This window comes from Diorhabda sublineata, chromosome X, assembly GCF_026230105.1.
Source record: "Diorhabda sublineata isolate icDioSubl1.1 chromosome X, icDioSubl1.1, whole genome shotgun sequence".
In the NCBI taxonomy this organism is placed as follows: domain Eukaryota; kingdom Metazoa; phylum Arthropoda; class Insecta; order Coleoptera; family Chrysomelidae; genus Diorhabda; species Diorhabda sublineata.
This window is the reverse complement of record NC_079485.1, coordinates 25407848-25435703: the sequence shown is the minus strand read 5'-3', so window position 1 is coordinate 25435703 and position 27856 is coordinate 25407848. Positions and strand designations below refer to the sequence as shown.

General features: G+C 30.7%; 1 protein-coding gene across 2 annotated transcripts; it reads right to left on the bottom strand.

Moving 5' to 3' along the window:
* Nucleotides 1–2056: 2056 nt before the first annotated feature.
* LOC130450791 (E3 ubiquitin-protein ligase ariadne-1-like) lies at nt 2057–26541 on the bottom strand. 2 transcript variants are annotated; one of them, XM_056789419.1, is made up of 7 exons: nt 26286–26541; nt 25958–26227; nt 24627–24782; nt 24514–24579; nt 22604–22819; nt 3009–3793; nt 2057–2880 (listed from the first exon to the last, which is right to left on the bottom strand). In XM_056789419.1, exons 2-7 carry the CDS (start codon nt 26162–26164, stop codon nt 2799–2801), a joined length of 1512 nt encoding a protein of 503 aa, XP_056645397.1. In that variant the 5' UTR covers nt 26165–26227; nt 26286–26541; the 3' UTR covers nt 2057–2798. The 2 variants fall into 2 exon arrangements, with proteins under 2 accessions (XP_056645397.1, XP_056645396.1); XM_056789418.1 differs by having other exon boundaries at nt 25958–26301.
* Between the last annotated feature and the right edge of the window lie 1315 nt (nt 26542–27856).

The following is a 27856-nucleotide window of genomic DNA, read 5'->3' as shown; positions in this document are numbered from 1 at the left end:
TTGTCCAATAGTTGATATTATTTGGTTTAGAAAAATAATAATTTCAGACACAGAAGTATTTGCAGGTAGTGTTAACTTTATATTATTGTCCTTCCTAGTATGTGAATTTCGAATGGTGCTGTGGGTTGAGGACTCAAAATAAAACTGTCCATGAGTTTATAAATAAGTAAACAAAAGATTGTGAATATATAAGTAAAACAATAATCAGATAAGTTTAGTTTAACAATATAAAAATATTTATATGTATATATAAATGAATAGGACACATCGTCTTGATTTTAGGTCTCTTCTATTTTGAAATTATATATATATATATATATATATATATATATATATATATATATATATATATATATATATATATTTATAATTTTTTAAAGACTGATAAAAATTTGTCGTCTTAAACAAAATAGAAATCTGTTTTAACAAAAAAAATTAATTTTGCCTTAGTTTATTATCATCATAATATTATCACTAATTTTAAAAATAAATTGGAAAACAAAAAACAATAGACCAATATCAAACATAAAAATATAACTTTAACCAAAGAATTTATCAATCAAAAAAGAAATCACAAAATTTGAGAGCAGGTTAATCTAATAAAACGATTATTATGGAATCAGAAGATTCATAATAATAAAATGATGAAATTACTAAACGTTAAGGCAATTACAAAAAAAATTAAACTAGATCCAATGAATTCTTATCAAAAACAAAATAATGATCTAATTAGATCTTGGGAAGAACAACTTTATATTTCTCAATCAGATGCAAAAATCTAATTATTTGAAAAATATTTTGAGAAAATTTTTATACCAAAACAAATACCATATAAAAAACACATGAGATTTTAAAGAAAAAATATAAAAATTCCTAACGAATATGTATTTATTTCGTAGATGTGGTTTCTTTATATACAAATATTTCTATTACAATTGTGAAAAATATATTAATAAAAAAAATTGAAGAATATACAGAAATACCTCGAAACGAATTTACAACAGCTATAGAACTCACACTTACAACAACGTACTTCAAATATGAAAATGAAATATAAAAACAAATTGATTGTTGTGCTATAGGGGCTTCTATTTCAAGTGCACAATTGGGAATGGAAAATCTTGAGGAAACTGTCTTAAGCAAACTTAATATAAATATTCCATTATTTTTCCTACCGTACCAAATAATCAAATTGAAAACATAAATAAAAAATTTGATCATCATAGAAAACTTCAATTGACAATCGAAATCGAGCAAAATAATAAAATCAAGTTTCTGGATGTCACAATATATAAAATTAATAATAACATAATAACAAAATGGTATAATGTTACAGTTAAAACCTGTTTTCAGTTTATTCTAATTTTGACTAGGTAAAACTAGGTTTCACAAACCTCTTCCGTTAAAACTAATTTTTACTTGTCGAAACAGGACCAAAAATCTTTCGTGTTCCCTGCAGTTCAAAATCTGCTCAGTTGTCGTTATGTTCCATGTCTCGTATCCGTATGTGACCACGAGACGGATTTATGTTATATAGTTTGTCTAAATTTTTGTCTCACATACAGTGTGTCCTATTCACTTATATATACATATATAGAGTTTTATACTGTTACAGTAAACTGATTATTGTTTTACTTCTAATTTCAAAATTTTTATTACTTGTTTATCTTCCTCAACGTTTGAGTTGTAATGTACCATATATTCTTAGCCTTGATAAAGATCAAATAAAAGATCGAAACGTTGGCATTTTTAAAAATTCTTAACACAGTTTTATTTTGAGTCCTCAACCCACAATCCCACTCGAAATTAGATACTATTAACATAACTATGAGACAGAGAGAGCATTCCTAGTACAATTACCATGAAGTAAGTTTTTCAAATAAAGAAAAAAATATAGAAGGATTAAAAGCAGAAGAAACTATTCTTTAATCTTTATAAGGACTGTTTATGATGAATAAGTGAAACTTTCAAGGTTCAAATAGAAAATTTGATACATTGAAATCATATTTCACTTAGTTATTAGATAATAAAAGTATTTTGGTATGTAAAAAGTATATAAAATTCAACTTTGTTATATTAGAAAATTTCCATTTTTAACAATATAACCAAAACAATATAGTAGAATGTATAAATAATAAATTAGAAAAAAATAGTATAAACACAGTAGTAATAAAACATAGACATTTCAATTGATAATTACGACCAACTTTTCCTTTGTTTCTTTGAAAATTTAATTGTGAAAATCAGTTTTATAATTTATTTGAATTTAAAGCAGTAATTACATTGTGTCTACAAATAAAGTTTCATTCAAAACCATGATAGAATTTAATATATACAAATTTAATACTTTTCATTTTTCCACTCTACCAAAAAATTTCAAAAACCATGTCAAAGGTTAAAAATTAAATGATTTTTAATGGATCCAAAAACATGGTTGCTGAAATTACCCGTTTAAAATAAAAATAGATTTTCAATTATGTACAAATATACATATAAATTATTTACACTGTCAGTGAAAAGTATAAAGTGTCAAACAAGCCAAAAAATATAAAGAAAAATATGATTCAGTTATGTTCCAAAATATGGATTACTACTGAGATATATTTAATGTTCCCAAAGGTAAATATTCAAAAAGAAAAATTTAAAAAAATAAATAAAAAACTGAGAATTAATATAAAACTAATAACACACTGTAAAATAAAATTCCACGATTCTTCTTCTGTTCATGCGGTAACTAAGTATTAAGATCTATCAATACTAAAATACTAGTTACGGAGGAACGGATGCTCTGTACATTTTTATTCATTGTAGTCCCACCACTCTTTTTCGTAGCCTTCGTGAACATGTTCTAATAAAACTTTTCTACGACTATCGCAATACCTAAAAAAAAGAAAAAAAAATAAAGTTTGCAAACTATTCATTCTCTCAATGACAATACTAACACATTCTGAAGTTGTGGAGGGTGTTCAAAATATCAATATACAAAGATAAAATACTATTATATTTACCTGTATTTGTCTTGAACTTTTTGTTTAATATCGGCAAGATTTTCAGACGTAATTTCCCTCTCCAAATACTCCGACAATGTCTCGGTAGCACTCTCGAGGTCTTTTTGGTTATCTTCAAAAATCACAGACTGGTTATTCTTTTGCAAATAATAAGCAAACACATAAGTATACATCAATGTTTGTCTACACTGACACAATATATCTACAGCTTTTTTCAAGAATTGCACCTCTATCCAACTCATATTATGTTGTTGCATTTCTTCCATTTTTTCTTTAACGGATGCATACAGTTTGTGCTCAAACTTCAATGAAGCCATATGATTCATATATCTGTTGCAATAAAATAGGTAGCGTTGAAGAGCTGATCTAGATTTTTCCTGCGCATCTCTTGCTGCTTTAGCTTCATCTTCGTCATACCTATTACAATTATACCAAGAACTACCATGAGGCTCCCATGGACCTAAACATACCCAACAAAAATCTGCTTTGCAGTTTTGATTTTTGCAAACCATATGATTACACCCTCCATCTTTTTCTATTGTAACATTACACCTAGGGCATTCTTTGGTGTTAGCAGCTATCCAATTACTAGTTTCCGAATCGTCGTCACATTTTTTTATCCATTTTTTTAACAGGTGGCATTTAACAGGATCATGCCAGTTTTCCCCACACGCAAAGCAGAATGTATGGCTACATTTACATGTTACTTTGTGAGACTCCACGTACTGAACTTTAATTGCATTACTACAGTCTGGCGAAGGACACCATCTCAGTAAGCGATTGCACTGAAAAAAAAATTACTTAATTGAATTGAAAAAACGGTTAATCATTTCTTTCGCTCGAAATATCCTGCTGAAGTTTTTTTATACAGAATTTTATTTTTACATTTGTAAATTTGCTACTTAAATAGACCGATTTATGCTGGCAATTGAATGTCTCCGCTGGAAAGTTTAGTAAAACACATGCAGAGCGAAAACTAGCACTCCATAAGATCATCGAAACAAAAATCAAAAAGAAGTCAAATCAAAACAAAATAAACATTCAATAAAGAGACAATGCACACGAGCATCTCCAAGGACTGCTACTATTGTACTCAAGATTTTGATTTCCACGCATATTTTTCGTTGATTCAAACAGAATTTTGAACTTCACAAAACAAATAGCTTCAGTAGTTAACCGAAATATTTTCTGAAGGTTTACTTGACACAATAGACACAAAAAAATGTTGTTTGATTTATACAATTATATGGAATAAAGTAGAACGGACATTTACCAAAAATTGTATACAATATTCAACATGTGAATAGGACAAAGAAACCTTTTTCCAATACACTTAATGTGTACCATTTATTGAAAAATAAGCAATTCGTTGCATTACCGGTCAAAAGTTTTGGTCCACCCTATAGTTTGTGTGATACACAACAAATAAAAACAATACGATTGATTTTGATATTTATATTTTAAAAATATTACCATATGTGAAGTGGAAGTATGACACTGGTTTCTTACTTCCCTTTTCAATTTGTCCCATAACAATCAATCGGGTGGAGGTCTGGCGTCTGTGATGGCCAAATCATTACTTCCAGTACATTATTCCTTTCCAATTATTTCATTTCATTATTTCATATACTCTTTGCACAGTTTCGAGGAATACTTGGGATCGTAGTCATGCTGGAAGATACATGCGCTTGCAAGAATGTACTATATTTTCCTTTAATATTTTTTGTACCTTTCTTTCTTGAGAATCTCGCCAATTTTTATCAGATCTTCAGTCGCCCTTTCTCAACAATATCACCAAACCATCACCGAGCCCTCTCCGTGTTTTACAGTCGACATTAAACATGGATGTAACATTCTTTCTTCTTTTGACATGCGCACAAACAATCTCTTAGACCTCAAACTTTGTCTCGTCAATCCATAAAACTCTCTCACTCTTCATGCTTCCACTATTTATGTTCTTTACCTCTATGCAATCTCTTAATTTCGACTTCACGCTTTAAAAAAGATCCCTTCACTGCCACCGTTCCAAAAAGGCCAGTTTCTTTCAATCTCCTTTTCACTGTAGAAGTACTCAAAGGCAGATCATTAGATTCCTTTATCTAAGCTGCTATCTTTGGATCTGTGAGTCGTCAATCGCGTGATTATGGGATGGGCAGAAACTTTTGATCGATAGTTTATATAAAAACGCTTCAATTTTGATATAAAATGTAATAAATGATGGAAAGCATCGATTTTAATTTTGTACCTTCAAGTGGCTGTAGCTTCTTTTCGTGTAAATTTATACCGAGTTCCATAGATTTAAACTATTGGCGTACTATCGATATTACTGCTGTTTTGTCATTGTTGAAAAGTGTATTATGTCTATGATTGTACGCAGATGTATCGTTGTGCTGAGAGCGCATGATCTTTTATATGGGTGATAAGAGCTCATGCGCACGACTCGTACCTTAACAAGTCAGTTCTATGTAAGATGTTGTATTGAACAGATGTATATTTATTTATTCTTATTAACAAGCAATTAAGCCTAGAAGAGCTCCGTGGTTCGAAAAGTTTATCGTTTCATTAAAATTATTAGATAGTATCCAGTCAACAAAAAGAAAGTACGTGTGATACAAAATGGTGAGAACCGGTGATCATACCAGTGTACGAAGGAAAGCACGAGTAATACAAAATGGTGCAAACCGGTGACATATACCAGTGTTTGATGGAGAGGACTATGGCAAGCGGAAAAAGCGTGTTATGTTTAAAATTGAAAACATGTCATGAAGCTATGAACTTTTAATATATATATAGTGCTACTTCGAATTTGTTTTTAAAGAAACATCGGCGTTGCAAACGTCAGGCGGAAGAGGCACATGGCGAACGTCTTGTGGCCGGCGATGTGCCGGAAGAGGAAGCTTCGGTGAAGCGCATGACAACTTCAGTAATCAGCGCATGGGAAAAGCGCATTGTGTTTACCAACAGCAAGGACAGAAAACGACGGTTGCTTGTCCTGAATCGCACAATGTTGAATTAAATGATGTAAGTAGTTATGAAACATAATGGCTTTTGGATAGTGGTTCTAAGGACCACATAATAATGATAAGTGTATAGTATTGAAAAAACCTGTTAATGTTTATTTAGGCGATACTTATTTTTAAAGGTCAGAAAAACGGGTAATGTCAAAAGTTTTTTTAATGCATTTGGTAAATATGGAAAATTTGCTTTATGTTAAATATATAAAGTGAAATTTAATAAGTGATAGTTAAGTTGCAGAAAATAATACAATAATTTATAAAGAAAAAATAGCGAGAAGTATTGATTTTGAAAGTAAAGTAACGACAGTAGTAGTAAAAAATATAACTTTTATTTCATGAAAAATGAGATGAATAATTATGTTTCTTATGTGAATATAACAATAAATAATATGAGGGAAAAGAAACATGACACCATTTGTTAGGCCATGCGAATTTTAAATACTTAGATTTTTGGTCCAAAAATCAGCTATTATATTGTATTCTAATTTTTGTACACAAATGTACCTGGTACATTTGAAGAGGCGTTCGAACCAGAAGAAGGTCAATTTTGGAAAACGGCCACGAATCAAAAAATTGATTGTTTTAAGAAAAATGAGACCTGGAAATTAGTCGAAAATATAGCGACGGCTTGGGGTAGCAACAAAGTTAAGACGATCCAAGACAGGACGATGAAATTTTTAATAGATCGTTAATTTAATAAAAAGCATGGTTGATATTAAACCGAAAGACTTAATAAATCGTGTGACTGACACAAAGATGGCTCTGCCATTGTCAAATCCACATGACGTTTATGATGTACCAACTTTCAAAAGACTATGTGTAAAATTGAAATGACATTTTGATTAATCAGATTCATCAGATTAATCACTTCATTCTGGAATCAAAACGATCATCATCTGAGTGGACTGTATGCACGTGGAATATTGTTCAACGATTATCTCCAAAAGGGAGAGACAATCAAGAATAAATGCTGCATAGAGTTGTTGGATCGTTTGAATGCAAAAATCAAGGCAAAACTGCCTCATATGTCGAAAAATAAACTGTTTCACCAACACAATGCACCGATTCACAAGTTGTTGCCAACGATGGTTATATTGAACGAATTACACTTCGAATTGCTTCCTCATCCACCATATAGTCCAGCTCTGGCCCCCAGTGACTACTGACCATTCGCTGATCTCAATAAAATGCTCATCGATAAAAAATTCACCTCAAATGAAGAAGCAATTGCCGAAACTGAAGCCTATTTTGAGGTAAAAGATAAATCAGCACGGTCTCGAGGAGTTAGAGAAGCATTGGAATTATTGTATTACTCTTGAAGAAGATTACATTGATGACTAAAATCGATTTTTGGCAAAAAATATGTTTTTCTTAGTTAGTCACTCGACTTATTGAGTGATGTGTTAATTTTACGAGCATGATTTTTTATATGGTTGGTAAGAGCTCATGCTCACGACTCTTACCTTAACAAGTCAGTTGTGTTGGACAGATGTATATTTTTTTAGTCTTGTTAACAGGCAATTAAGTATTTTATTACAAATGATTATTCGACGTATATTAACAGTTATGGTATGGTTTACTATTGACCAGCAACAGTGACTCAACCTAATCTAGCATTTTCGCCATTATTAGCTCTTAGACAATAGGCAAGTCATAAAGTCTTTCTTTCTTGCAATTGAATTTTTTTTGATTTCAAGTATTTACACTCAACGAAAATGGATAAATTTTTAAAAAATACTTCCAACAGTTCAATAAGAAGCGAAACAAAGGTATCCTGCATAGTGACAAATAATGCAAGTGATATGTGGTGAAATATTAAAAAGACATACCATGTTTTACCCACGCTATGAACTAAGCAGTACAAAAATACAAATAATCAACCTGCTATTCAAAAAAGCAAAGAAATTGTCACATTTTTTAGGAGTGGCAACCTGGTCAATACCAATTTGGAGAAGAGTAACGTCTTTTATGGAGAGGTACTAAGGTTGAAAATAAAACTCCATATGAATTAATACAAACAATATTTCTTGATGCAGCAGAAAAAATTGCATGAAACAAATATGTGACTTCGTCTTTGATTATTCCAAAAACCTATGAAATTTTCAATTAATGAAATTGTAGAATCCCCCGTGTGCGGTTGCTAATCCTCAATCAGGTCCCTGTTTAGATAGTGAATAGAGAAAAGCCTCCTAGTTATACATGGTACTGGGGAAATAAAATACCCACTGCAGCACTGAGTTGGGTAAGCAGCAGCGTCAGTACTGAAAGGAGACAAGAAAAATTATTTTGGCGCGGCTCATATCCAGATACTTGCAAACGAAACCAGAACGGCTCAATCGGCTACAACACTGTGATGAGGAAGGTAAGGGAAAACTTGGAACTACCAAAAAGGTGCACAAGAGTTTTATGGGTCACTAGAATGGGATTTTAACAAGCAGTAGAGTTATAACACTACAGTAACTTTTACCACATTTTTATTATTTTCACCTTATGTACGTGTGGTTGTTTTTACCACATGAAAGCACTTTAAAGAGGAATATTATTTTACTAGTTGGACTAAAATTTCAAATAACACTTGCTGTTGTTTATAAAAACAAAAACAGATCGTATTTTCCGGCTTTATCGTTCGCCTTTATTGAAGTTTGAAAGAAAATCATCAGATGCCGCCCACTTCGTAATTTTCGCGAATGGTATGTTTCTTGTTTCTAGATCAATAATTGTAAACTAAATTCTATGCAAAAATTATTATCCTAAAAGTATTTTTTCTTACAAGGCGTATCCGTTGAATCGGAAACTTTTAATAAGTGAAAGAGCTCTAGGATCAAAACAAAATATGTTGATTTTTCTCAATAAAAATGCAGCTTTATTGTAGACATAATATACTCATACCACTTGTTTGAATATTTAAATGAAAAAAATGTTTAATTCCAAATATTTCTTACGATTTTATATATGATTTATAACAATTAGACAATTTATGGAATTACAAAAAGTAGCAAATATATTAAAGGATTGGGCCTATAACATGAAAAAGAGGAATGGAGAAGATTATAAAGAATATGCAGTTGGATGAATTTGAAATTCAACTGCGAAGATGATTCAAGAAAAATATTTCAATGAATACAATATTAAATTTGATCCTTTTGCCGACATAACTTTTAAAGAAGCTCGTGATGCGAGAAATAGAAAGAATTACAAGTTATTCCAGAGAGAAGAAAAGTAAGTTCTGTAGCATTGAACAAGAAAGATATAGTAAAAATAGCAAAATTGTGGAACATAGACAACCCAGGGGGATTATAAAAGAGATTCTTTCATATAGCTTCTTATGAATTAGCTTGGAGGGAGGGAGGGAGAAGCTGCAAACTGTAAAGTTTGTAATTTTTAATAAGAAAAAAATCAAGATGGAGCTTCAACAAGAAGATTTTAATACAATATAATATTTTCAAAGACGACACAGGGTGGGCAGACAGCAAATGGATAACAAAACATGGAATGGATAAATGTATTTGTCCTGTTGCATTGTTAAAATTACTGTAACAAAACAAATGAAAACATAACATCTGAACGACTTTTTAAAAACCTTTTGGAAAAACAAAAATTCTAACGGTTGGTACAAAAATGCTCCACTGGGTATTAATAAAATTTCTACTTGGACCAAATATTCTATAACTAAAATTGGACTCAACATTACAAATAATAAAATTATTAATCATTCGAACCATGCTAGTACAGTTTCCCACTTAGCCAAATCAGGAGTAAGTGACCAACAACTTATAAAGATAACAGGACACTCATCATCACCTTCTATTAAACTCTACTTCCAAATTGATCCTGAACATCACTAAAATCAAAATGAATATTCTACCTGTGTGAATACCAGAGAAAAAAATTTTGAAATCAGTACACCAAACCAATCAAATTATACTAATTTTGTATTTGGTACTTTTCATTTAAATAATTTAATGGTATCAATATAGATAATAATTGTTGTTGTTTATCCTTATATTCGGTCGTTAATTTATCTTGCCAAAAAACAATCGAGCTTCTCTTTCAAGGATAAATTTCTTTTCAACTCAAAATTTTGCTCCAAAAACTGACATTTGACAAAATCACTCGACCTTCGGTCTCGCGATTTTGTCATGTCAGTTTTACTCGTAAAATTACTGATTGGCAAAATTATTTCGTTACAAAAAGAAGTTTATCCGATAAAAAAAGCTCTTATGTTTTTACTGTGGACGAAATTGAATATTTGTTGATAAAACTTCAGCAGGTATTTCTAAACATAAAAGTGCTGATTGCCTAATATTGTAGACTATGGAGGGTGGAGGTAAAGAGAACCATCTCTGTGCTACAGAAAGTGTCCAAGGCGCTACTATAGCATGAGTGTAAATTTTAAATAAAGCGCTTTATATCAATTTTAAATGTTTAATTAAAAATTATATTTAAAAATGAATGTTTTGCATACTGTAGGTTTAAAGAAAGATAATGACTTCGGCGTACTTACTGCTTGAGTTACTTTTCATTTTACGTCCACTCGGACAACTTTTCACTGAAAATTTTGTGATAATTGACACTTTATAATTACTTGAAAAAATTCTTACAAATTCACAATAATTAATTAACATTCAGCGTTATCTCACAGTAGTTTTTCTAGGTTATGTTTACAAAATTATTTTGGACTACGTGAATAGTTTAGATTTTGAATACCAATATTTAATTAACGACTCTAGTCATTTGAAATACTAAATGTTCTAACACTGCATACTTCATTCTGTCTAAAATAACTAAGTTGATATGATATCTCGTCCGACAGGAGCGCCAATCTGGTCAAATTTTGAACTATAATTTACCGTCTACAAGCCGACAGCTTTTAAGCTAAGCCCTCATATGAGATGGTCCTCCTTATCTCTACCCTCCATATTGTAGACATTTTGAAAACTCAGTAAACTGAGGTTAGGCACCTCTCTGATGTCATTTCTAATTTGAATGCTGTAATATTCAACCAAAACACATCATAAAAAGTTCAAATTATACTATTCAGTGTAGGCAAAGGCGAATCCCATAATCTACACAAAATAAACCATCTACAGTACCTTTCTATAACCAAAATTAATTAAAAATCTAATATATTTGGTGCTTTTACGAAGGTTAAGCAACATAAATATTCAAGTACCTTGATATTATATACTTCTTAAATAACTCTTTCATGATAAGTATATATATGTTCAAGTAACCAGTAGAATGACGCCAAACACAACTATGTATAAATATTTTGTGTTTGCAAACAATTCATGATGAAAAATTGTTCCATCGGAAACAAATAAAATTGTGATGGATGAAGAAATGAAGACACTGCCACATTTACTAATTAATATTTGTGTAACAGTAATAAAGAAATCGGTTGAGAAAGATATATCAGAAAAAGAGGAATATAATATTGTTCTTTTCTTGTAAAGTTTCATTAAACTTTGAATTCGCATAAACACAAATCTGATAATTTCTGATATCACATTAAACAAAAACACATAGCTTTCAATAATCAAACTACAGTAAAAGGATTAGTTTCGTTAACATTTATATTTTCCAAGTAATTTTTGATAAATGGAGGTTTTTCTCATGATTACAATCAGAGGTTGATTTACACCAGGGACAATCGGGTAAGTGCACAGGGAGACAAATTTTTTAGAGTGGCAAAATTTTGAAAGTGAAAAAAAATGTTTTTAGTCTTATGAAGATTGCTCAATATAATTAATTAATTCTGTTAATTCATAAGTTTCTGTTCAATTTATAATTAAAGAAATTCAATTATAAAATTAATAATCAAAATGATTTAATCAATCTATTTCCTTAAGAGATTTAAAAAAATAAGCGATTTTTTTATTTTCTGGAATCGAAGAGATTTAATTTTTTTGAGAAATTGAAAAAATTTCGGAATTATTTTTTACATTTTTCAAAACATAACTTTAATCAATAAATTAATGTTAAAAAAATGGTGTATTTATCGTTTGCACCAATTAATTTCAATTTAAATGAAAAATCTTATATTGTTGATTTAATTAACTTGAAACATCACATGCTGCCACCTACAGTCTGTTTTATAGGTTTTATAGGTATTTGACAAACATGGCCGATGGACGTGAAAAATTCAGCGGATTTGTGTATCGAAAGCACGCTTTGCACAAAAGTAGAAAGGAACAAGAGGTTTTGAGTAAAAAAAAATCAGGAAAAGTTCTCAGTTATCACTGAATTTGGCAACTTGGGTAACAGACAAATTCGTAAACGAGCTGAACGTTTAAGAAATGTTTATTCTTCAGATCTCGAGTCCTCATTAGATGACGAATTTGTGCACTTCCATGCTTATCGCACTGAAACGGAATTCGCCTTCCGATCTTTTAAATTTGTTGCTTGCAAACGACCTACACACTAAGTTTCCATTCGTGGAAATCGCCTATCGAATATTTATGACTCAGCTGTAACAAACTGTAGCGCAAAGCGATCATTTTCTTGTTGAAAGAAAGTTGAAAACCGACATACTTCAACGTTTAGGTTGCAAAGATTTAATCTACCAACTCGCAATTTAAAATGTCAGACTTGTTTGCCTGTGGAAAAATTGATCATATAAGAGTCACCCTTAGTGCCAAATTTATAATTGTTAGAAAAAAAAAACAAATATTTATTTTTGTTTTTGGATTATATAACTTCTAATAAAGTTTCTGTAATAAATTAGTTATTTTAATTTGGAAAGATAAAATATATAGACTATAAGTTAAAGTAAAATTACACTATTGGGGCGGTTTTTTTTCCGGTGCCTAGAAACGGTCTTAAATTTAAATCCGACCCTGATTACAATTAACCTTTTGTTGCAAAAAACTTTGTAATTTAAAGTATATTAAAATAAAGATTTGAATTTGCCACCCTTTATGCCGTGAATAATTGACAGCCTCGTTAAAGAAACCTTTGATAGTTAAAATGAAAGTATACCTGATCAAACATGTAATCATTATTTAATGATGTATAAAAAAGATGAATATTTGCTGATTTGAAAATTTTATTCAAAGTATAGATATTATGTTAATTAAGGATGTTATTTAAAGGGTCAGTATAGTGTTTTTAATAAACCAGTCACTAAATTCATCCTAGATTAGTGCAATATTTTTTGCGTAATGAGTAAGACAGTACTGGGGTAACAGAATACTCCAGATAGTATAATTGTGTCAATCCAATTCTAGTAAACAATGTATTCAGTATAAATATCACTGACGGTACTAAAAATTCTGATTTAGATGCGTTTTTTGTGGCTAACCAAATTTAATGAGAGTTAAATATTCAATCACTTCTATGCTAGCAGACTGAAGCTATTTGTGACGTTCAACTCACTTGTCTAAAAATAAACTATCAAATGACAATATCGAAGCAGTAAGAGAGCTTCAGATACCTTTATAATGCCTCACACTAAAATCAGTTTACAAAGTTCCACTAACTGAAGCCTCTTGATACTGCTTTTATAACAGTTAAATATACGATCACTTCTGTCCAGAAAGTAATTGACAATTGCTATCAGACTGAAGCAGTTTTTGTCGCGTAACTAACTTGTCTAAAAACAAACTATCAAATGTCAATATCAAAGCAGTAAGGAAACTTCAAGGACATCCAAAATCTCTCACTAAATTCTATTTAGAAAGTTCCACTAATTGAAGCCTCTTGATACTATTTGGTGGAGAATACAAGCAAACTATTCTTTTTCAACAATGAAGCTCTTATAGCAGTAAATGTACTGGTTGATCGATATTGTAGTATCTTTTTTTTTTTAAATAGAATTATGTGATGTAGTCGACAAATGGTTCCAACAAAATGGTCAAGGAGAATATCAATAAGAAAATAAGATGTAAAAAAACTATTTTTCATTGAATTCAATTCTATATGATTTTAAAGTACAATACAAAAGTAAAATTTTCATGTTTATTATAGATTTGAATTTATTCTTCAAAAAATGACATAAAGTAAGCCTAAATGATTATATATAACTTTTTTCCGTGCTTAATTTCATTTTTTGCTCAATAGAATATACCAATGTGTCCAGAAAGTATTTAAAATAATAAAAAATTGAGACAATTAAGTTTTTAATTCCAACAAATCGATATCTTTACAAGAAAAGAATAATCGTTTAATATGCCGATAAATTGCTCTATTAATAAAGCAGAATACTGTTACCAATACTTGGAGGTTCAAAGGTTTGACTTCAGATGACCGTTGAAAATCTGAAATAACAAATATTAAACATAACTATATTGCTTTAAATATTTTGAATGGACGAAAACCTAGAATCCAGTAAAAAAGGATGCAGACGCAAAAGGGGAAAAGACAGATAATTAAAATTTATACTTATTATAGCAAATTAACAATTATAGGCAAAAGATAAATATATAAATGTAAAGAAACTTCAATTTTATTACAATGTAGGTACTTGAAATTACTAATAGAAATAAGAAAAAACCACATAATAGTATCTTTAGTGCGAAAATCTTCATAAACATAAACCTAAGTAGAACAACCACATTTAGCTCTCAGACAAAATAAACTAAAGTGGGTTAATAATAAAAAATTCAGATATTATAAGTAAAATGAGTAATCCCTGATTAGGTTATGTACAAAATCCACTTACAGCCCCCAGAATATATTGGCTAAAGTAGATGAAAGTCTTAATAAACAAAATAAATTTAGTTCGCTAAGCTACTTGAGTCATACAGAAATAATTTTAGATACAGCTCTTAATAGAATCTTAACAGCTAATATGTTAAGTTTAATTAGGTTCATCAGTGGCCTAGCTAGTTTGGAAAAAGACGGTTGGCAATACCTTCGAACAATTTTCCAAAATACCATGAAATTATCATTTTAGGGTTTAACTAATTACGACCAATAATAAATTTATATCAAGCTTCAATTTTTCTTTAGCACTAAAGGTATTACCAATCCTGCCACTCCAGGAGCCCAGCCTCTGCGGTTTATGAACATACACAAAACTTAACTCGCTAGAATCATTTCACTCAGTTATTTTACTTCAAAATAATAGATGAACTGGATAAATATGAAAATAAGCAAAAAACTAAATGTTCCATTCCAGATCACACCAATCTTCAATCGATTATTAAACTATGGTCTCCTATAAACGCCGTCGGTCGCGTACAGCGTCACGCCGTACGCCGAATCACGATGCTTACTACAGAAATGTACTGTTGTGGTCTTTTTCACGTTACGCCGACGTTGGGATGTGTACACCGTAAGCGTCGTGCCGTGTCTCTAGTTAATTCGAACCATTGCAGCGTAAACATCGTATTTGGTGTCAGTACAAAATGTCAAAATTGGATAAAGACAAAGACGAATTATTGATCGAATCAGTCCAATGTTATTGTACATCATACAATAAGAGTGACAAGCAATAGACCAAGAGCCAGTCACCAATTTCAGGTGGTCATTTCAAAAGTCACTAAACTTTCAACAGTAAATTCTCTATACCTAATGAAAATGAAAAGCCACATTTGACAGCCCTGTGTGACCGGAGTAGACTACCCTAAAATTTTATGGAGGGTAGGAATTAATCTTTATTTTAGATAAAAGAATCATAACGTAACATTTCAGGAAATTACTTTCGACAGATTTTGTCTTCATGGAATTTCTGCAAGAGCATTTATAGTTCTTCCAATATCAATTGCAGAAGACTGTTAAGCGAGGATCAATCAATATTTTATAAATACGCACGGCACTCATACCAAATTTAGAAATGAAAAATAATTTTTACTCTCCGTTTAAAATTCGGAAAACATTTAACAAACCGTCATTTCACGTGGACTCATCATATCCACTGTTTACCAATGAAAACATCGAATCGTAAACATAAATGGTGTATGTACACAGTTTCTTCAAGATATTTCTGCGATAAGCAGTGGCGTCGCTTGGTGAGATCAATTTAATTCATAAATTTCTTTAAATAAATAGCGTTCCAGTAGAAGCATTGCGTCAAGTTTTGTCAGTCAATCTTATTTCTTACCCTCCATAAAATTTTGGGGTAGTCTACTCCGGCCACACAGGGCTGCCAGAAGTGGCTTTTCATTTTCATTAGGTATAGAGGATTTACTGTGAAAGTTTCGCCATTTTTGAAATAACCACCTAAAATTGGTCACTGGCTCTTCCTCGAAAACTTTCTTCAGATGATACGGGCTTAGGATGCCTTTTTTATATATTCCAGCACAAATTTTACGATATGTTTGAATTGCACTTGATTGACACAAAAATTATTAATAAATTCAGTATTGTTCGCTTTTAAGTGTTTCATTATCAAAATCTGGAAACATCCTTCTTTCTTCCTCTTCTTAAATAATCGGTGCCTTGTTGCTCTGATTTTTATTCGTATGCGGTCGTCTTGTGCCTCCTCTTCAAGTATATATCCATTGTATATCACACGACTAGACGCTAGCACTGTTTGTCGACTACTGTTGCGAACGAGACGTTGTCGTTCGCGTATGAGATGTATTGACCACTGACACTGTGCCTGGCGTTCAGACGTTTACGCTCAAGTCGTACGCCGCATACAGCATTTAATAGGAGACCGATAACTTAATGAACAATTGTGATGAACCAGGCTTAGATGAACTTTCGACTTTAATTAAATCTCATATAATTAGTGGAAAGAAATATTGAAAATTTTGGTTAATACCAGAAATGATTAATGTTTAATTACCATAGCAACGAATAATAACTTATTAGAAGTGTCAGTGTAAAGTTTGATGTCAAAAAAGTAAACCAGAGTTACGCAATAAATTAAAAGAAAAAAGATGTCCACCGAAATTGTGAAAATCGAAAAATTGGAGTATCGAGCCATCATCAAGTACATGTATTTAATAGGGTTAAGAGGTAAGCAGATTTACGAAGATATGCTTAATACCCTTGGTGATCAATGTTCTTCGTATGCGACCGTGAAAAATTGCACTGCAAGCTTCATAAGAGGTAAATTTTCCATTGAAGATGATGACCGATCGGGAAGGCCAGTTTCTGTGTTAGACCTGGAAAATATTGATGCAGTTCATGATTTTATCAAACCGTTGAGTTGGGCTAAAACGGATATTTCATACGAACGCATTCATCATACAGTTCACGTCAATTTGGACATGAAAAAAATTGCTGCAAAATTGATCCTCAAATGTTTGAATGTTAACCAAAAGCGTGCGATGTAGACTTTTTAAACTGAATTGTTACGATGGATAAGATTTGGGTACATTTCTACGATACATAAACAAAGCAACAATCGATGGAATGGCGACACTCTGGTTCTCCAAGACCTAAGAAGTTTCGTATCCAAAAATCTGCTGGAAAAGATCTTGCTTCAGTTTTTAGAGATTACCATGGAGTAATCATGATTGATTATTTGGATAAGGGTAAACAATAGTTGGAGATTACTATTCGACATTACTGACCACTCTACGGGAAAAAATTAAAGAGAAAAGACGCGGAAAGCTATCCAAAGATGTTTTGTTTTTGCAGGACAACTTCCCCGCACACAAATCTCATGTTGTCATGCAAAAAATTCGTGATTTAGGGTTTGAATTACTAGAACACCCCCCTCATTCACCAGATTTGGCTCCGCTCGACTATCATTTCTTTCCTCAACTGGAAAAAAGTTTGAAAGGTCGTAAATTTTCTTTCAACGAGGAGATAATAAAAGCTGTGGAGGTCTGGTTTGCAGAGCAAGAAGAAACATTTTTTTTTGAAAGGTCTAGAGACGTTGCAGGTTTGCTGTAATAAATGTATCCAATTAAGAGGAGAAGATGTTGAGTAATACAGATAAAATATTTTGATATTGAAATTTTGTTTGGTTCTATAGTAGGCTAAGATCAATCAATCCTCATAAATTCACGATTGTAATGCTCGGGATTAAGTGGAACTAAAGAAACCCTGAGTCTGCTTCTCGTGAGTATTTCGTGGAACGCACTTTAGTTCCCAATATATTGCTTGATATAGTTTTAAAATAATAAAAGTATTAAATATTTTCACTGAAAAATAAATGGTCATAGCATGAACACAATCTTTATGTCTTTCTAGGTATGCAACTATTAAAAGTTACATGAGTAAAGTTAAGCCCATGACAGTGAACTCTATGAGTACATTAGTCCTCAAATGCTAATATTGAGTAAGTTCCTGAAAGTTTTTACTTTGAAGTTTCCGAAATAGATCTACCATTTTTTTGGAATATTATCCCATTACAGAAATGGAAGAAATTGTTTTTTTATATAGAAGAGACGCCAAAAGGCGGGAAAAAAATCAAAGGATATTACTGTTATGGAACGTAACCTTAATCTTACAATAGGCCTTCTCTGTTTAAAAGAGTAACAGTTGTGGTACACTTTAAATAAGTTCAATTTTAAAACATATAACTTTCCAAGTTTTTCACCACAGTTTTCAGCTTTTTATGACTAAATAATCACCTTGTCGTCTTTGATAAACTCTTTTGCTTGCTTTATAATAGTAAATTATGGGCAATACCTGGTACTATCATCCCTTCAATCGTTATCATAAAACATTATACTTGATTTTCAAATAGCCTTTCTTTGTTGTTTCGATTATATATAATGCATAGTAAAAATAAAAGTTTTTAAATTGTGATAAAAATATGAAAAAAGAATCTCTGAAATTGAAATTCGATTTTTTTAAGCAAGTTGTGATTTTTTCATAGTTATAATTATCACCACCAAACTCTGTAAATATTAATTAATTTAAAAATTTTTTCTACTATTTATAGTTATTGAAAAATTCAAAAAGGCACATTATGTTATTTTTTTAACCTCTACCTATAGGATAATTCCATGAAATCTTCGACAGAACTATTGAGGACACTTCAAAATAACTTGAATTGAAAATTCAGAAAATTACCCAAATTTCTCATTAACAATAATTTTCCTTAACTGTACTCAAATAAATGTGACACCCTTTTCTATTATGATTATTGTATTCACTAATCCAATTCGTAATGTTGCTACTTTGATTCATTTCTGGTCGAATCTTGATAATAAAATATTTTTAAAAATTGATAACTATTTTTTTTAAATTAACACATTAATACGAGGAATGTTCGTAAGTAAGTTTCGTTTTGAAATAAAAAAAAGAACCAATACAGATACAGCAAATAAATTTATTCCACAAAAATCTACCATTCTTCCCCTATGCCTTGTCATACCATGCTACAAATTTTTGTATACCCTCTTTATAGAATATCACTGCCCATGCATTGAGGTAGCAATATTATTTCAGATAGTCATCACTGGTGTACCTAACTGCCAAGAAGAGATTTCGAAAAAAACAAATCGCTAGTGTCGAGATTAGCAGTATGAGGTGGATATTCAAAAACATCCCAGTTTACGCCCAATGGGAATCATTCGTTCTTCGTCTACCTCACAGATTTGTCAATGAATTCTATTTAGTTTAACGTTTCTCGTATTTCGAGAGTGTATCATAGAACATACTCAATAAGAAGGTCGACTTGCATCTAAATTTCAGCATCTGAAATTTAGTTCTGCCACTTACCAATCGTGGCGCTAGTGTAATAAAAATGTGTCATTACTGTCAATGTCAACTATCAGATAAATAATCATTTGCTCATATTTCCCAAATGCTTTCCTAGTGTGTGTTCTAAATGGGAAGAATTTTGTAAAATTCAATGCTCGACATCAAATTATCACTTGTGTGAAAATCATTTTCTGGAAAACTCTTTACAAATTTCAATAGAAAACATTTGAAGTATGAAGCTATTCGCACCTCTCATTGTCTACTTCTATTTATGAAGATCATAGTTAGGCCAAAGTTAATGACCATATAGTAAACCAAGAACATTCATATGCTGTCAATACAGGTATAGTAGACATTGATATGATCGTCGAAGTGCATGAAGCTGATAGTCCAAATGTTTATGGCTCAACATGCCAAATTTACTTATAGAAGAGTAGTTTTCAAGTGAAGTTTTAGATGTTACAAAGGAAATTAGTAGTTTTACGAAACAAAGATATGGTTTTTTGAATGCATCTGGAATGTATCAAGTATGCTGGAATACAACAGTCAAAATATCAAAATTGAGAAACAGTTTGAAGAATAACAAAGAGCAGTTAAATAGATTGAAGATGTGTGAAATTGTATATAATAATGTAATGAAGGAGTTCATTAAATCACAATTAAGAAATTTACAAGGTACAATATAACGATGGATTATACAGGATAAAACTTTTGCTCTTTCTAGTCTCAACAACCTTTTGTTTTAAATAATACTCCCTAGGCCATCAATGTCGACTCTATGATTATAACACATTTTTTTTTTCAATTTTAATGAGATTATGTAGCATAACCACTTTACGGACAATATTGTTTGACAAAAAAGGACCCAAAGTTAGAGACCGTACAGTAAATCAAGAACATTCATATGCTATAAATACAAGTACCTATAGTAGACAATGATATGATCTTAGAAGAGCATCAAGTTGATAGACCGAGTGTTCATGCTTTAACATCTGGCAAGTTTCCAACGAAGTTTTCAGACTCCATTGTTACAAAGGAAAGTAGTAGTTTTGACAAACAAAAATCGGAGTTTTTTACTGTAACTGGAACTAATAAGAGCAATTTAACACTTAGGCAAATGGTAATGTATAAAGTTTATCGGTTCATAGAGAAGGTATAGCAAAACGATGGACTAAACTTTTGATCTTTCTATGTACAAAAGAAGTCTCTACAACTTTTTATTTCAACTGTGATAAATTGATATATTTCATTCAACTGAATTACTGTTTAGTATTTATTTACATATTACACTTATCACTTTGTTAAAAAAATTTTTTAAGTGATATTTGTCTATTAATTTTGCTTGGTGTAGTTGAAAATGTATGTAAATATTATTTGTCGCAGTTCTAAGATGGTTTTTATCATCCATTCAAGAAACTGCGAAATCGGAATTGGATGGAAATTAATAACATAGAATGCAGTAGATGTTTTTGTTGTTAATTTAAATTAAACGCAAAAATAAATTAATTCTTTCACGTACCATTGAGGGCACTGGCATAGAAAATTCGCCATGTTGTTTCCACTGAATAACAACTAAGTTTGCATTTCTTCTTAGGTATGTTCTATGGAGTGTATCATAGGTCGAATATCTTCATAAATGGCAGTATTTCTAATCAACCCAGTCATCCTAAACAAGCACTATAATGTGCACATAACCAACTGCGAGATAGACAGTGAATACCGCGGAAAATAATGAAAACGAAACTTACATTACAAATATACCTCGTATATCAGAATGTTAGTTCAGTGTCAGCAACTTTCCATTCAAAGAGATAATAAAATACTGAAAGCATATACTATAAGTTTCATTATATCACAACATATTAAGTTCATCTATACCTGTTGTTGTGTTATTAAAAAATAAACAAACCCTCAACTCAATAATATTATCAACAACTACACACAAATAACTATTAAATAAAAGTATAGACTATCTAAAAATTTTTGTTTATAAAGGCCTTGAAAGTATAATTTAAACAACTTATTAAATATATATCAGTCAATTGAAATGACTGCTTATATAAATGACTGACAGTGCAATTATGTAATGTTACTGTCAGGTTTAACAAGGTGTTGTCAATTTGATAACAACAATATAAAAATCAAATAACATTAACCAACAAATGCAAAAATAATATTTAAAAATATACACAGTGAGTTTTTTAATCACAAACTCAATTGTATTGAGCTTATAAAGAAAACCATGTAATGGTACATCATCCTGTAGAAAATATTCCAAACCTTTTTCCAATTAATCGGGATATTTATGAAAAAAAATCCAAAATAAACTGCAGAATAACATTTTTCATATTTCACTAGTTGATTATTGTCTCAGAATCTTTTCTTGATCTATTCATAAACTGTATATGATTTGATGTTTTTTGTCAGGTCATATTATCCAGTTAAGCTGGTCATGCCCTGAATTTCAAAAGTGATAATCTATTTTTACTTTAATTTCTTCTTTTGTTAAATTACTAGCACCAATGACACAAACAAATTTATTTGTAAAAACAACAAATTTTATGTAATATCTATTCGTTGTTGTTCTAAAATCAACTTCAAAACTAGCGGGTTTAAGACTATAGTTTATTTTTGAAAAGTTTGTTGGCTAGTTGGCAAGACATACACCATTTGGTCTGCTGCTCCAACTTGGTTGACTCATGAATTTAGAGTAACTTTACTACAGAGAGGTTAGTGTTTAATTTCTTGTGTTTAGTTGACTGGTGCTCATACTGCCAATGTACCGGCATGAACATAATTATGTTGCTTTTCTCAAGAACAGCTTATAATAGCAAACAAAGTATCAAGTACAAAACTCAAAATGATTTAAGTCTCAATCTGCAACTTTTTTTCTAAATGTTTCATCTTTACAGTATTTTTATATCCTTTTATTTAAAATACTGTTATAATTTCTAGAAAAACTGTCAAATTAAAAATTACTTTAGATTCAGATGTTAATGTACGTGCAACAAAATATTTACTTACCTCAACAAAACTATTTGTTATAAGATGTTGATATTTTAGCCTAACTTTAGAGTCTCTAACTAATCGCATAACACTAGCATCATCAACTAAAATGTCACAACCATGAGCCGCACAGGCAATTGTTTGACCCACACCTTCCTCCATTATCTTTGTCGTTAAATATTCACACCAACAATGAATGCAAAACCTATGGCCGCATTCTAGCCCTGTCATATGCTAAAAAAAAGCGATATGTATTACACAAACTGTATAGAGCATAATATAAAAAGAAATTTCCTAATTGTTGCATTTGACTGTAGTATGTCTCTAAACAAATACAGTGGCGTAGGTGGGCGTGGGAGAAAAGAAATCTATATATGTATGGATTTAGGGTCTCGTATACACTGCGACCCAAAGGATCTATTGTGTCCCCCTTTCTTGCTGAGACACTGGAGAACCCTGTGTTTACAGCTGATCCATTAATCCCACTCCTTTTAAAAAGTAGAATGTGAGATGGCTTTAATTGCCAGAGGTCTTTGGATTCTATTTCATGCGCTCTCAGGCAGTGCTTTAGAGTTTCATAGTGTTCAACACTTGTCTTACTTAGGTTGATACATTCAGCAGATCTTCCTTGGTAATGGTTTTCCAGCAGATTATTTGCCTGTCTCAGCCCTTGTAGGCTGTCCCAATAATTGGTTTTGCTTTTATATACCTTCATTTCCAGAGTTTTTTCCATTGCTATGTAACTGATACCACAGAAGGGATCTAACTTTATCACAGATGAATAATCATTTTGATCACTTTTACGCTCAAAAGTATATTTTTTGGGATCACGTGATAAGCTTCTTCTAAATGTAACTGCAAAGACTGTATTTACTTCAAAAGTCGCAACTAGACTAGATTAATGTAATACACCTGTCATAAATGGATAACTATGAGTAAGCATTTTTTGTGTTTGTAGGATAGATCTATTTAGTACATATTGGAAACAATATTAATTGTCAAACGCTCGACGTACGAGTTATATTGAATAAAAGGCTCCAAGCTTTTTTCCCCAATAATACTATAATTTTTCATTCATTATTTTAAGCTTATTTGAAAAAATTAGTTTCAACTTTTTAGTTTGAGGTGCTTTAAAAGTGTATTTTTTGGGTTTTTAAATCTATATTTACATCCCACTTTTTGGTTTCGATTTATTGCCAAAAAATTTTTGTCTTCAAGTACTAGTCATCAGTAATGTAAATCTCCAGCAGAGAATGCACGGATATAAAATTATTCTCGAACAACATAATGAAATTTAAAGTGTTGAATTCTTCTAAAGTAATACTGATGCAGGTAATACAGTAAATCTCCAACATTGGGCACAAAATTTATCTCGATGTAAAGAGAAAATTTGCTGTGATAATTTCTAAAAAACATTTGCTGAAAAAAAACTGGATTTGAACCCACGCCTGGTGAAATTCAGAGGTTGACGCCTTAGCCCACTCGAGTAAGGAACGCAATTAAAGGGTGGGCTGTACTGACATTAATAAGCCACAAAGGATAGTTACAAACAAGCCTCGTACAGATGAAGCTAATATAAATGTGTTAAAAAATGGCTATTTCATCCAAGAGTTTATTTTTCAATTTTTATCAAATTTTTGTTTAGGCTAGACCTATGATTTATTTCACCTTTGGAGACTGGGTCTTCAATCTGATCTAAGGTAAATGCAGATGTAAAATAGAGGTTACATTGTACCCCCTATCAGAACTGTTCATCTTACAGGTCTAGTATCTTTCAAGATGCTACTAAAATTTAACTGAACTAACAAACTCAGACTCTTAAAGCAATAATCATCCATTGTAAAATAAAAGATCATTACATCAAAGATATAAAGTATCTACTACAGTAACTATTTTAATATTTCTTGTATCTGATACAATATACTTACTGATGAGGGGAGGACAGTATAACATATTTCACAGTCTTCTGTTCCATTATTAGATTTCTTTTGCGGCTAAAAAGAAACATTAAATTCAAGTCAAACAGGTTATTAGTACTCACCTTTGCCCTATAACTAATATTCAATTCCTTAAAAGGATTAATGACCCTAGCTTCTGAAAATAATTGATCCTGATCTCCATCATAGAACCTTTCCATAAGTTTTTCTTTGTCCCATCGAAAATGATTTAAAAGAATACGTGTTGTAGTTGCAGGTATCTGAAATGTAAGTTAGGTATTTGCTTTTTCAAATACTTTAAAGTCAAGTTTGCTCCATAATTTTAAGTTATGATTTTGAATTTTTTGAGTACTTGAGAAATTTAACTACTCTGATATTTGGAGTTCCAATCATTCAAGTACTGTTGTGAAAGTAGGGATATATAGAACAGAAGTTTATTAACTTTTTTAAGTTTTTATTGTTAAAACTTTATTACAAATAATGACTATGCATTAGTGAAATTTTAATTTAATTTTTTTATTTGTGTCAAACATATATGAATTAAATATTATTACATTTTAGTTGGTTCACTTAAGATGAAAACTTTAAAAGATTTCAAATACCACATTGACATTATTTCTTGTAAATATGTGCATTACACTCTTTCATAAAATAAAAGGACAGAAAAAAGGAAAATACAGAAAGATGTAGGCAGAGTTTAAAAATGTTCTCTTAAAAACAAACTTCAAATAACAACTGATGTGTTGATGCTAAAACCAACTAAGCTAATATTTCAACATTAAAAAAATAGATTAGAGTGGATAAAGGCACATCAATAAGTTAAAGAGAAACTGTCCAATTGACAAAATAGTCTCAGATTCGACATATTGTGTTTATATGCTGATGAGAATAAGAAAGGGGTTCAAAAGACTTTAATCATTAGGAATAAATTTAAACTGAAAAGAAATTAATTTTGAATCATGTAACATAAATGATATAGAATATTTAATGAATACCATTGACTTTTGATTACTATAAAATTAGTTGATTGTTTCCATATTATATAATTAAATTTTCAAATTTCACATTTTGATACAGTTCAATAGTTAATTACATGTTGCTAGACTTTTTGAAATACACAATGTCACAATACTTTGACATAGCCTTCATTGTATTAATGTGTATAAACTTTAAAATAACATTGAAAAAAGGCATAACAATAATGATTTGACAATATTTTTGCATCTAAAGCAAGTCTTCTGTACATATATTTCTAGCAATGGTAATTCTACAGGTTATTATTAACATGTACAACAGAATGAGCAATGTATATGTGACTATTACTTGTATGGGGGCGCTGAATGTGAATAAATTCCATTAATAACGATACAACGAACATTTTCATTGTTGTGGAGGTTATAATGTCAAAAGGTTATTGGACGAAATTTAGTTTTACCTCCACTACAGAATTTACATCCTTTATTGAGTCTACCATGTGTTGAACTATTTCCTCGGTACTTAGTACTTCAAAAGGGTAATCATCTGAATCTGTTTGCATTTCTCTATGCCCAGTTACTTCGACTTCCATAGCAAAATCAACATCATCTCCACTCGACTCATTGCCCGAATCAACATCATCGTAGGTTTCCTCTTCTGAATCCATTTTAAATATAAATCAATTAGACAACGTCATATAAATGAAAAATTTTAATGTTTCAATATCTATCTGAAAAACAACACAAATAATACAGTTGTACACTTATAATCTGATATACATTTATTACCGACCAAGACAAGGATAATGTTCAAAGCTTCAAAGTTGCCATATCTAAAAAAATAATTGTCATTTTTGGTTTTATACAATTTATATTAGAGATGTTATATAGTTTTGAAACTGAATTCAACTTGACAATTATAAAAGAAAGTAGAATATTAAGTTATGGCAATGAAATATTAATGTATTTCTATTTATTCTTAAATGAGCTGGTACTCGTATACATTTTAGCATCAAAACTGATATTTTTCATGAAGTGGCAACACGTATTTTTAATGAATGACTGCTACATATAGTTGTCAACGATGACAGTTCAGAAGCGTTCTTCTGTGCGTTATAAAAGCAAATTATGAATGGGGCGCTGTTATTTATAAATTGTCATTCTTATATACTGTGTGAAGAATATTCGAAAGAGAATATTTTTTCAGATCCAGTAGGATCTATAAAAAACATTCCATTCATTACAAAATGTTACTACACTTGAGAAAAGATGTTGTTATAAGATATTGATTCAGTGGAAACTGGAATTACGTGCAAGAAAGAGGAAGACCCCGGTCAGGTGACTTAAAAAATTTGCCTAGACCTAGGTGGATGTCCACAATTGAGAAGCGTGGAAATTAGGAGGAAAAAACTGTAATAAAAAATTGCCTCTTGGGGTTTGATAAATAGAATTAATTATGTGGCAGAACAATCACCTGAAGCAAATAAATAAGTAGTTTGTTTTCTCAATTGATTGGTAGTCTACATATCATCTATTTGTCCTAAAACAAAATCTAAAATCATGTTAATGTGGACTTCAGAGTTTCTATTAGCACAGAAAGTTATCATCTCAGTGGTAAATAAAGTCCATATTTTTCTTCCCAATATTTTTTACAAGTTAATTTCTTGACACAAAATTAGCAGAGTTAATTTAGATCTATTGTCGGACAGAAATTGTAAATAATATCTCAAAACAACTTTATTTCCTTAAAACAATTCAAATGGTAAAATAATTTAAAGTTATTGCAAAATAAATGGGTGAATATAAGATATAAATCACACAACAGGTGAAATATTTTAAAAATGCATCAACATACTACCAAAGTTTTCAAACTGCTTCCTGTAACTTGAATTGGAATAGTTTTTGATGCATCAATTGATTGTTTTTTTGAATTGACAAGATATTTAAAGTAATAATTATTTCCAATTTCCATTTAATTAGTTATTTTTTTGAATCCAATAATCTGAATATCAATCACTCTGTAAGTTTTATTGTAATGAATATTTTTCATTGATTTCATTTCATAATCATGTTCACTGTCTTTTATATTATGACTTCGAAATTATGATATAATTGGAAAATTCAATGAACACAATATATAATACTTATACCAAATGTAGGATCAATCGACAAAAAACAAACATTTAAGTGCAGTAACACGCGTGGATATTCACGTTATACAGGGCGAGAAGTCAAATTACTACTTTATGCAGTAATATCCCGATGTCTGCCGAACCATGTCGTCGTAACTACCTAATAATGAAAAACTACACCAACCAGCCTAGCAACGACCTTGGACTGAATAATATCTGTCCTCTCCC

What these genes read in the sequence shown, in the direction of transcription:
- LOC130450791 (XM_056789419.1), bottom strand. Translation starts at nt 26,164, where the DNA reads ATGGATTCAGAAGAGGAAACCTACGATGATGTTGATTCGGGCAATGAG. An exon ending in ATACTGTCCTCCCCTCATCA is followed by an intron (nt 22,820 to 24,513) that starts GTAAGTATATTG and finishes GCTTTTTTTTAG; the next exon opens with CATATGACAGGGCTAGAATG. An exon ending in TAACAAATAGTTTTGTTGAG is followed by an intron (nt 3,794 to 22,603) that starts GTAAGTAAATAT and finishes TTTTTTTTTCAG; the next exon opens with TGCAATCGCTTACTGAGATG.